General features: G+C 48.3%; 1 protein-coding gene across 2 annotated transcripts in view; it reads right to left on the minus strand.

The window, feature by feature from the left end:
• Rest (RE1 silencing transcription factor) overlaps positions 1-8,519 on the minus strand; it is a 30,612-nt gene extending 22,093 nt beyond the window's left edge. The window contains exons 1-2 of one of the 2 annotated variants that reach the window (XM_070013003.1): positions 8,248-8,519; positions 3,965-4,871 (exon numbers count right to left, since the gene is read on the minus strand). In XM_070013003.1, coding sequence (XP_069869104.1) covers positions 3,965-4,862 — 898 coding nt within the window. In that variant the 5' untranslated portion in view covers positions 4,863-4,871; positions 8,248-8,519. Of the gene's footprint in view, positions 1-3,964; positions 4,872-7,530; positions 7,612-8,247 lie in introns of those variants that run through there. The other variant, XM_070013004.1, reaches the window with a different exon arrangement.
• Positions 8,520-11,736: the final 3,217 nt, after the last annotated feature.

Below are 11,736 nucleotides of genomic sequence, written 5' to 3' on the forward strand. Positions count from 1 at the left end.
AGTCTACATGTAAAATGGGAACATACACACATTAGAACTCAATCTATGACCTGACACAATTATCTTACTTTGCTTATTTATCCTTTTAATCCCTGTAGGGTTTGGTAATATTCCTTCTCATTCCTGATATTGACAATTTGTCTTCACTTTTGTTCTTAGTCTGAAATTGTAATAATTTTGTTGTTTTGAGGGGTTTTTTGTTGTTTTGATCAGTACTGATGTTTGAACTCTGGGCTTTACACTTGCTAGACAAGTACTCTAAATTTTTCAGTTTAAATTAGTTTACATTTGTTGTACAAATGGAGTTTCACAGTTAAATTTCCATACATGCATACAATGTATACAATCACCCTCACCCTGTATCCTTTCTCTTATCACACTCCTCTCAAAACAATCTCAAAGGCTGGGAATGTGGCTTAGTGGTAGAGTGCTTGCTAGTATGCATGAGGCCCTGGGTTCAATTCCTTAGCACCACATAAGCAGAAAGGGCCGGAAGTGGCGCTGTGGGTTCAAGTGGTAGGGCCCTAGCCTTGAGCTGAAGAGCTGAGGGACAGCACCCAGGCCCAGAGTTAAGGCCCCACGACCAACAACAACAATAAAATCTCATCAGGTTTCATTGTTCTATTTTCATACATGTGAACAAACTACCTAGACCACATCCACCTCATTCACCCACATGGTACTAACTCCCACCCACTGCCTAGTGATTAACGGCTTTCAGAGAAGTTCCTTAAGTCATCTTCATACATATTTGCAGGACATTTCTAACTTATTTACCCTCCATCTTTTTCTCTCTCCTACCATCCCAGGTTTGGCTGATGAGGGTTTTTGTTTTTCTGGGCCTGGATTCTGTCCCTTAGCTGGTACTCTTATCACTTGAGCCACAGCTCTACTTCCAGGTTTTTTTGGGTAGCTTAATGGAGACAAAGGTTGTTTTGTTTTGTTTTGTTTTGGCCTGAACTCTGGGCTTGGGCGCTGTCCCTCAGCTCCTCAGCTTAGGCTAGAGCTCTACCACTTGAGCCACAGTGTCACTTCCAGCTTTTTCTTATGTGGTGCTGAGGAATTGAACCTAGGGCCTCGTGCATACAAGGCAAGCACTCTACCACTGAGCCATCTTCCCAGCCCAGAGACAAAGAGGTTTTTTGTGGGGTTTTTTTTTGTTTGTTTTTTGCCAGACTTTTTCTGTTAATTTGGTACTGAAGACTCCAACCCAGGGCTTCATGCATGCTATTGGCAAGCACTCTACCACTAAGCTACATTCCTTACTAGAGACAAGAGTCTTATAGAGGGCTAAGAGAATGTGGCTTAGTGGTAGAATTCTTGCCTAGCTTGCATGAAGTCCTGGGTTTGATTCCTCACTACAACATAAACATAAAAAGCTGGAAGTGGTACTGTGGCTCAAGTGGTAGAGTGCTAGCTTCCAGCAAAGAAGCTCAGGGACAGTGCCCAGACCCTGAGTTCAAGCTCCAGGACTGGCCAAAAAAAAAAAAAGTCTAGTAGAAACTGTCCAGCCTGGCTTCAAATCTCAATCGTCAGAACTCAGCCCCTTGAGTAGCTAGGATTACATGCCAGAGCCACCAGTACCAGGATCCTCCTTCCATTTACAGTCTTATCATTAGTTATGCTCTATGTGTGTGATCTATATATAACACATTATATACATATATTTAACACATATATACATTTATGCATATAGATCTATATATATATATGTACATGTCCATGATTATGTATATCTTAAAATCTAGCTTCTACATATGAGTGAAAACACACTATTTAACTTGAATTTGGCTCATTACACTGAAGTTCTCCAAGTGCATCCATTTTCCTGAAAAATGACATTTCCCTTTTTCTTTATAATTTTTCATATACTTACAAGTTCCAAAATGTTTCCTTTTGGTTCCAGGAGTAGACCCCAGGGCCACAGGCATGTGATCTACAGTTGAGCTCCACCCTCTAACAACCCTCAGTTCTTGGCAGAGTTGTACTTATGGATTACATAGGTCCTCTTTGACCTATGTGCACTGGAATATGCTAAACATAATTGTTTCTTGTCAGAAAAGGGATTCTGTATTCCACATATGTGCTTTTTTAGGAAACTGGCTTGGATGAGTGGTAATTCCACTCTCTTTCCAAACTAACTTCTCACATTTCTATGATTTGATGAGAAAGACAAGTTGTTCCACTTAGAGGCTATGCCATAAGTGTTTTAAAGTTTGACTGCTCTATTAAATGCACTATGTAAGATTCATCATTGGGTTTTCCTGTCTGTCTAAGCTCTCCTGGAACTAGGAATGTGAGTTAGAGGTAGAGTGCTTGCCTAGTATACATGAAGCCCTGGGTTTGATTCCTCAGTACCACATAAACATAAAAAGCCAGAAGCAGTGCTGTGGCAAGTGGTAAAGTGTTAGCCTTGAGCAAAAAGAAGCTCAGGGACAGTGCCCATGCCCAGAGTTCAAGTATCAGGACTGGCAAAATAAATAAATAAATAAGCTCTCAATTCCACTGTGAAACTACAATACATGTTAGTAGTCATTGTCACATAGATCCACAAACTTAAAAGCATCAAATTTTGGGACATGCAATCTATCTAGTATCGCAAGATGTTACAGTACATATTTGAGGAAGCACACTAGTAGAATGTCTTATGGACAAGCCAGGCACTGGTGGTTTGTGAATGCAATCCAGCCTACTTAGGAAGCTAAGATATGGACTGGGAAGGTGGCTCAGTGGTAGAGTGCTTGCCTTGCATGCATGAAGCCCTGGGTTCGATTCCTCAGCACCACATAAGCAGAAAAAGCTGGAAGTGGTGCTGTGGCTCAAGTGGTAGAGCAGTAGCCTTGAGCTGAAGAGCTGAGGGACAGCACCCAGACCCAGAGTTCAGGCACCATGACTGGCAAAAAAAAAAAGAAAAAAAAGAAAAGGAAAGAAAAGGAAGCTAAGATCTTAGGATCACAGTTCAAAGCCAGCAAAGACACAAAAGGGAAATGAGACAGATTTTCAATTAACCATCAAAAATAGCTGAACTGGAGCTTTGGCTCAAGTGGTAGCCCTAGCCTTAAGAAGAAAAAAAAAAAAAAAAAAACAGCTCCCAGGTCCTGAGTGCAATCCCCAGGACTGAAAAGATATGTCTGTTCTTATTTCTGAGCTGGTACTATAGCTCAGATTCTCATGTAACTGGTGCTCTACCACATGAGTCACACCTGAAGTTCCAGCCTTTAGCTGGTTAACTCTAAGTAAGAGTCTCTTAGATAGCCAGGCACAGGAGCCTTATGCCTGTAATCCTAGCTACTCCGGAGGCTGAGATCTGAGGATCGCAGTTAAAGCTGGCCTGGGCAGGAAAGTCCATGACTTTTTTTTATATTGTATTTTATTTTTTTATTGTGAAAATACCGTACAGAGGAGTTACAATTACATGGGTAAGTACATTTCTTAACAAGCATTGTTGCCTCTTTCTTTGTTTCCCCTTTCCATCCCTTCCCATCTCCCCACCACGAGACTCTTATCTCCAATAAACCACTAAAAAACTGGAAGTGGTGTTGCGGATCAAGCAGTAGAACCCTTGCCTTGAGCTGAAGAGCTCAAGGGACAGTGCCCAAGCCCAGAGTTCAAGCCCCACAACCAACAAAAAAAAAGTCTCTCAGATTTGTCTGCCCAGACTGCCTTCAAACCTCAATTCTCAGCCTCCTAAGTAACTAGGATCACAGGTGTGAGCCACCAAGGCCAGGCTTCTTGTGGTTGTTTTTTTTTTTAAATAATTCAGGGCTCCCCATGTTTCATTTCTTTATTGAATCCCCCAAACAAATGTATGTTCTACTCCATGAAGAAAATGGAGCACAAAAAGGTCCAACATCACCACAATAGTAAGTAATGGAATCTAGACTCTTTCAAGCACTATTTAAGTAAAGCTGACCAGAAATCAGAAGTGAGAACAGAACTTAATGGACTAAAAAGCTTCCCTTACCTGTATGAGTCCGAACATGTTGGACATAATTGTTTTTTCTGTCAGAAAAGTAGTTGCATTTGCCACATGTGTACACTTTCCTTGGGAAATGGTTTCTTAAGTGTTTCCTCCAGTGATACTCGCTTACTGTCGTATAAGTACAAATGATGCACTTGTAGACACGCTCGTTATCCCCAGCCCGAGTGTGGTGTTTCAAGTGTGCAGTATAATGATCGTATCGATTGGTATTATAGCCACAGCGGTCACAACGAATGGGGCCCTTTGAGAAATCTCCCTCTTCTGGAGTGGAAGAGCCAGATTCCCCGGCTTTGGCTTGCTTCTCTGCACTTTCTTCCACAAAAAACTTCTTGGCACTATGGACTCTGATATGGTGCACAAACTGCTCCTCAGATTCTGCTTCATACTGGCATGGCTTACAGCGAAAGGGTTTGCTCTTCGAGTTCTTGCATTTGTCCTCTGCTCCAGTTGTTTCAGGAGGAAGATCTTTAGTGGAGCTGTAGACTTCAGGGGCAGCTGATGAGGCCTCAAAGACAGGCTGTGGTTCTGCAACACTAAGCTCCATACTTCTCAGTTCCATGCTTCCTAACCCATCAGCTTCACTTTTCATTACAGCAGATTCCTCAAGTCCTTCTCCATCACTATCTGAAAAGTTGTTATCCCCAACAGGCATCAATTCCGCCATCTGTCTCTCTTCTCCAACCAGATAATCACAGCAGCTGCCATTGACTTCCCCAGTTAAGGCTACGTTTGCTAACATGATAAGCTGAGGGGCAGCCAGCTCAGCTTTGGAGAGGTCATGCAAGTCATACATGTCGTTAGTTAAGGCCATGCTCATGTTGCCACTGTTGGTGAACAAACCTCCTCCTCCAGAAGACTGGCCCATCACTTGGGTAGCCATAATTGCGTTCTGAATAAAGAACAAACAAAAGAGCACCTGTTAAAACCAACTCTAAGAGGAAAACCAAAAGCATCATTCAGGCTCCTCATGACCAAAAACAACTGTTTATTGAACACAATCTCTAAAATTCAATAAGACTCATTAACTACTAACAACAAACTCTGGATACTCAAGGTTGAATATGATCAAGATCCAGAATAGGATGGGTCCCAGGGGCTCATGCCTATAATCCTAGCTAATCTGGAGGCTGAGATCTGAGGATCAAAGTTCAAAGTCACCCTGGGCAAGAAAGTCCCTGAGACTCATCTCCAGTTAATCACATAAAAAACCAGAAGTGGCACTGTGGCTCTAGCTCAAGTGGTAGAGTGCTAGCCTTGAGCTGAAGAGCTGAGGGACAGATCCCGGGCCCAGGGTGCAGGCCCAACGACCAACAACAACAACAAAAGCAATAGATAAGCCAGGGGGCTGGCAGCTCACACAGGCAATCCTACACACTCAGGAGGCTACAATCTGAAGATCCCAGTTCAAAGCCACCAAAAGTCACCCTATGCCACTCTCATCTCCACTAAATTACCAAAAAGGAGGAAGTGGAGCTATAGCTCAAAAGGTAGAGCACTAGCCTTGAGCAAAAGAAACTCAAGGACAATGCCTAGTCCCTTAGTTCAAGACCCAGGACAGGCACAGAAAAAAAAGGCTGGGAAAGTGGCTCAGTGGTAGAGTGCTTGACTTGCAAGCATGAGGCCCTGGATTCCTCAGCACCACATAAGCAGAAAAAGCCGGAAGTGGCTCTATGGCTCAAGTAGCACTAGTGTTAAGTTGAAGAGCTGAAGGACAGCACCCAGACCCAGAGTTCAAGGTCCACACTGACAAAAAATTTTAAAAAAAGAAATTATACAAACTAGGGAAGGTTTCACCTGTAATCCTACCTACTCAAGAGGCTGAAATCATAAATCTTGATTGGAACCTAGCCCAAGGCAGAAAAGGGCAAGAGACTTGTATCTTCAATTAACCACCAAAAAGCCAGAGTGGAGCTGTGACTCCAGTAATAAGAATGCCAGCCTTGAGCAAAACAGCTGAGGGACAGTGCCCAGTATCAACATTAGTTAGACAGATGTTAATTCTCAATTTTCTTTACTGAAATCGCTCACAAATCAAATCCTCATCTATAAAAATAAAAAATCGGGCTGGGAAGGTGGCTCAGTGGTAAAGCGCTTGCCTTGCATGCCTGAGGCCCTGGGTTCAATTCCTCCGCACCACATAAGCAAAAAGAAAAAAGCCGGAAGTGGGAAATGGCGCTGTGGCTCAAGTGGTAGAGTGCTAGCCTTGAGCTGAAGAGCTGAGGTACAGCGCCCAGGCCCAGAGTTCAGGCCCCACGACCGGACCCAGAAAACAAACAAAAAATAAATAAATAAAAAATCTTACCACTTTTTTAACATAATTCAATTATCAAGTAGATCTATCATTGCCCTTGCAAGTGCTCAAAATATTTTTCAGGGGTTTAGGAGGCAATCTTCATTTTTAGGCTAACTAAAAAGAAATTTTCAATATAATACCAGAGTAGTAAACAGTCCTCCCACTTTTGTCCTTCCAAAGTTTAGTGGTAGGAACCAGAAAGCCTAGGAATCCACAAACAATTCTTTTGCCTAAAGGAGGTAAAGGAGTCTGGAAGAAAATCTATAATGATTGTTTAATTTAGTTGAATTTCTTAAGAACTTGACTAGCTCAACTACCTCCAAAATAAAACTACTGAGAAAAGTATTTCACCTCTCCATTTTTGATGACACCCCAAATTTAAAAGGCAAGAATTTTAAAAATCCCATAATTGGAAACGTCACAAATGAGTGTATATTTTTTTTCCTAACACCGCGATTACATCGTACTGAAGCTCCACAGGGCAATCTGCAACTTTCGGCATTGTGTTCCACTTGGCCTACTTGGCTAGAGGAAGCCATTACAAGATCACCTTCTTGAAAACAAGTTGGGTGTTTTGTCTTAACGAAGTTACTTCGCGGGCGAAGAGGCGCTGCCTACCAGACTCCGTGTCCTCTTGCAAATCAGAAGAAGAAAAGTAGGGGAAGGTGCCAAACACAGAACAGCCGAGCACACGCAAGGCAACGCTTTTCACCCACGAACACACGCGAGCCCGTTAAGTAACGCGCACCAACAGCGTGAGCAAATGCCATCAGACCGCGGGGCCGCCGTCCCGCCGCCGCCCGGCCCGGGGCTCCGACCGCCGCCCGGACACCCGCGTCCCGGGCGCCCCCACCCCTCCCGGGCCGCCGCCCTGCGTGCGAGGCTAGGTTTTCCCGGTGAGACCGGGCGAGCCCAGCCCGAGGGCCCCCGAGCAGCACGCCATTTCTCCGAGCCCCGCCGCCGCGCCGGCCCCGGCGGCGGCATTCCGGGCTGAAATAGGCATTCGGCCATTTTCTCAAAATACCCAGCACAAAGCAGCCTTTGGAGCTCGGGCGCTCTCGCTTCCTCTCCGCCCGGCCCGCGCCCCGCACGCCCTCGCCACCGCTCAAGGAGCCGCCCCGCGCCGTCGCGTCGCTCCTCCCCGGCCCCCCGACTCCGCCGGCCGACAGAGGGGGGCACCTCTGGCTGGCCCCGGGTCTTCCCGGGCCTGCCACCCCCTCCCCGGGCCCGCGTCCAGAAAGAGGCGCAAAGTTACCGAGGGGCCAGGGGTCCGAGATCCGCCGATCGCCGACCCCGGACCCCGGACGAGGCTCGGCGGCGCCCCCCCCGCCCGAGGCGTCGGGCCCCGGGGAGCCCCACGCGGGCCGCCCCCGCACCCCGGAAGTTTGCGAACTTCGCTCCCCCACAGAGCCCGGCGGGACGCGCGCCCAGGCTGGGCCAGCGCCGTCGGCCGCGCCGCCCAAATCGCTGTCCAGCCCTCGAGCGACTCCGCCCGCGCCCCGGGGCTGACTCAACGCGCCCGGCCGCGCCGCTCGGCTCCTTCCGGCCGGGGGCACGGGCTGGGGGAGGGGGCGCGGGGCAGCGGCGGGACCGGGGCCCCCGGGTGCCAGAGCCAGTCTCAGGACGGGATCCTCGAGCAGCTCCGCGCTCGGCCTCCGAGATCGCGGCCGGGAGAGGCGTGCGGCCCGCGCACAGGCGGCGGCGGCGGCGGCCGGGCCTCGGCTGAGGAGGGGTCCCGGAGACGGGCCGCTCCGCACCGGCGCCCCCCGGCCCAGTCCCCGGGCCCGCCGCGCTGTAACCCGACTCCGCCCGCCCCCCGCCCCCGCCGGGCGCGGCAGCACCCGCCGCAGCCTCTGTATCTGCAAATCAGCCCTGGACAGCGCCTCGCGCCGCGTCCTTCCGCGCCCTCCCCTCCCCGCCGCCGCCCGGCCCTCCCCACGCCCGCGGCCCCCCGGCCCCGCGCGCGCCTCACCGGCCGTCCTCGGCTCCCGGGGGCGCTCGGGCCTGCGCCGCCGCTCCTGCTCCGACTACTTTTCTTTGTTGCTGGAGTTTCGGGAGAGGGGAGAAAAGTTAGGCGCCGGGGCCGTCAAGGACCGCGAAGGCCCAGGACTGAGAAGACAGTCTACTCAAGCCGCCGGCCCTCGATCTGCCGTCCCCGTCGCTGCCGCCACTCGGGTCTCGGGCCCCGGGCCTCGGCGACTCTCGATCTGTTGTTGCGCGGCGAGCTCGCGGGAGCCCACATTCCAGCACAGGACGCTGCGCCGCGCACCCGGCCCGCGCCGCCGCTGCCGCCGCCGCCGCCGCCCGCCGGACACGCCCCCTCCGTCGCCCGCGCGCGCTCGCGGCCACGCCCCCTCCGTCCGTCGCCCGCGCGCGTGACCGCTAGGTTCGCCCCGCCCCTCGAAGCCCGGGAGTGGTCGGGCGGCCAACGAGGCTAGGGGCGCGCCGGGGTGGGCGGCGACGGAGGTGGGAGCGAGGGAGTCGCGTCTAATCCGCCTGCCCTGAGGTCATTAAAGGGGCGGGGCCGCACACTTCCTCAATTTCTTTTATAAACCAACAACAAAAAAACCTCAGTCCCTGCGCTTAGTGCAGAATGGAGTTGTCTAGAGTGTGCTGGCGTGTGGCGCCGCTGGCTCCAGCCTGCCATTCTAGCTGCTGAGATCTGAGGGTCTCGGTTCCAAGCCAGCAAGGGCAGAAAGGTCCTTGAGACCAGCAAGCCGGCTCATTGAAGTCTCCATCATCACTACCCTTAGTTGTTTAAGCTTCTAGAGGAAAATGCCTTGTAATTGTCAATGGGGGAAATGTAATCATCTTGGGAGTTGAAGAAGAAAATGTATCCGGAAACAGTTGGAATAAAGTTTCATTCTATTCTAATAAAGATTAGAATGAAGATTAGAGGAGCCAGCTTCCTGGGTAGTGACTCATGCTTGTGATCCCAGCACTCAGGAGGCTGAGGCCGGAGGATCACAGTGAGACCCTGCATCAAAAAAAAACAAAAACCCACTGTACACGTGAATTGACGTGCTGGATTGAGAACCCCTTTGTGCAACTATTTAAAGAAATTAAAAAGTAGGGGCTGGGAAGGTGGCTCAGTGGTAGAGCGCTTGCCTTGCATGCATGAGGCCCTGGGTTCAATTCCTCAGCACCACTAAACAGAAAAAGCCAGAAGTGGCACCGTGGCTCAAGTGGTAGAGCACTAGCCTTGAGCTGAAGAGCTCAGGGACAGCGCCCAGGCCCAGAGTTCAGGCCCCACGACCGGACCCCCCCCCCAAAAAAAAAAGAAAGAAAGAAATTAAAAAGTAAACGTATTCATTAAAAAAATAAATTCTACAATTTAGGGGGAGGTTGGGAAAGAAGTCTAGTGGAGATGGGAGGGAAAGCATGGTAGGGGAAAAACAAAGGAGGAGGCAACAATGCTTGATAGGAAATGTACTCGCTACCTGGCTCGTGTAATTGTAACCCCTCTGTACAGTATTTCCACAATAACTTATTTTAAAAAATAAATGAAAATAAGTTCTTAGATGTGGCTTTACTGAGCCGGCAAAACCTTATTTTGGTGGCAGGATTACTCTGGGTAAAGATGGTAGTGGCTGGCATGGGACAGTGTTATGTTGGAGACTAGACTGACTTCTATGTCTTAAAGCAGCGTAACCATGCTTGATACCTGGCCTGGCATATAGTAATTAACAGGGTGAAAGGAATCAAAGATTTCATTGTTTTCACCTGAAATACCCTCTTAGCCTGCCTTGGATATCATCCTAAAATAGGGTTGCAAACCTAGGACTAAAGCTCATACCTGTAATCCCAGGAACTCAGGAGGCAGAAATCTGAGGATTGCGGTTGGAAGTTGGGCTAGAGAAGGAAAGTCTGTAAACTCTTATTTCCAACTAGCCACAAAAAAAAAAAAAAAAAAAAAAAAAAAAAAAAAAAAAAAGCCCAAAGTGGATCTGTGGCTCCAATGATAGAATGCCAGCCTTGAGTAAAAAGCCTAACGAACAATGCATAGGTCCCAAGTTCAAGCCCCAGTATGGGCTTAAAAAAAAAGGAATGTGGCTTGGTGGTAGAGTTCTTGACTAGCATACATGAAGGACTGGGTTCGATTCCTTAGTACCACATACACAGAAAAAGCTAGAAGTGGCATTGTGGCTCTAGTGGTACATAGAGTGCTAGCGTTGAGCAAAAGAAGCTAGGGACAGTGCCCAGACCCTCAGTTCAAGCCCCAGAACTGCAAAAAAAAAGGCAGGTGCTGGTGGTTTATGCCTGTAATCTTAGGTGCTCTAGATGCTGAGATGTGAGGACCAAAGTTCAAAACCATCCAGGGCAGGAAAGTCCATGAAAATGGAGGTGTAGCTCAAGTGGTAGAGTGCTAGCTTTGAGAAAAAATAAAGGAAGGGGGTGGGGAGAAGGAGGGAAAAACATCCCAGAGGCAGAGCTCAGGCCCTGAGTTAAAAGTCCCAGGACTAGGCAGAGAAGGTGGTTCAGTGGTAGAGTGCTTGCTTTGTATGCATGAAGCCCTGGGTTCGATTTCTCAGCACCACATTAGCAGAAAAAGCCGGAAGTGTCACTCTGGCTCGAGCACTAGCCTTGAGCTGAAGAGCTGAGGGACAGCGCCCTGGCCCAGAGTTCAGGCCCCATGACCGGCACACACACACACACACACACACACACACACACACACACACACACACACACACACACACACACACACACACACACACACACACACACACACACACACACACACACACACACATGGAATGAAGGCCTTAAGGCACATGCCCACCAAAGCTCTCAGTGACTTTTTTTGTTTGTTTTTCATATTTTTTAATTTTACATAAAGTCCGTGAAGACCAGGCTGGCCTCCAACACATGATCCTCCCACCTGCCTTAACCTCCTAAATGCTGGAATTATAACACTACCCTAGGTGGTGACTTCATTGTACTACCTGACCTCCCAGTAACTGAATTTGCAAAGCATTCCTTCTCATTGAAGTGAGAAAACAAAGGAATAAACGAAAGTAAAAGAAAGAGAAAAAAAGTGAGGATGAGAAGAAGCTACTCTAGGCCTAATACAAACTGAACAAATTGGGCTGGGAAGGTGTCTCAGTGGTAGAGCGCTTGCCTTCCATGCCTGAGCAAAAAGAAAAAAAGCCGGAAGTGGCGCTGTGGATCAAGTGGTAGAGTGCTAGCCTTGAGCTGAGGGACAGCACCCAGGCCCAGAGTTCAGGCCCCACGACTGGACACCCCCCCCCAAAAAAAACTGAACAAATTTATATATATATATATATATATATATAAATTATATATATATATAAATTTTATATATATATATATATATATATATATATATATATATATATATATATATATATATATATATATAGTGTGTGTGTGTGTGTGTGTGAGAGAGAGAGAGAGACAGTCCTGAGGCTTGAACTCAGGGCCTGAGCACTTCCCTACT

Source organism: Dipodomys merriami, unplaced genomic scaffold (assembly GCF_024711535.1).
Source record: "Dipodomys merriami isolate MVZ:Mamm:240054 unplaced genomic scaffold, mDipMer1.0.p SCAF_9, whole genome shotgun sequence".
Taxonomy (NCBI): Eukaryota; Metazoa; Chordata; class Mammalia; order Rodentia; family Heteromyidae; genus Dipodomys; species Dipodomys merriami.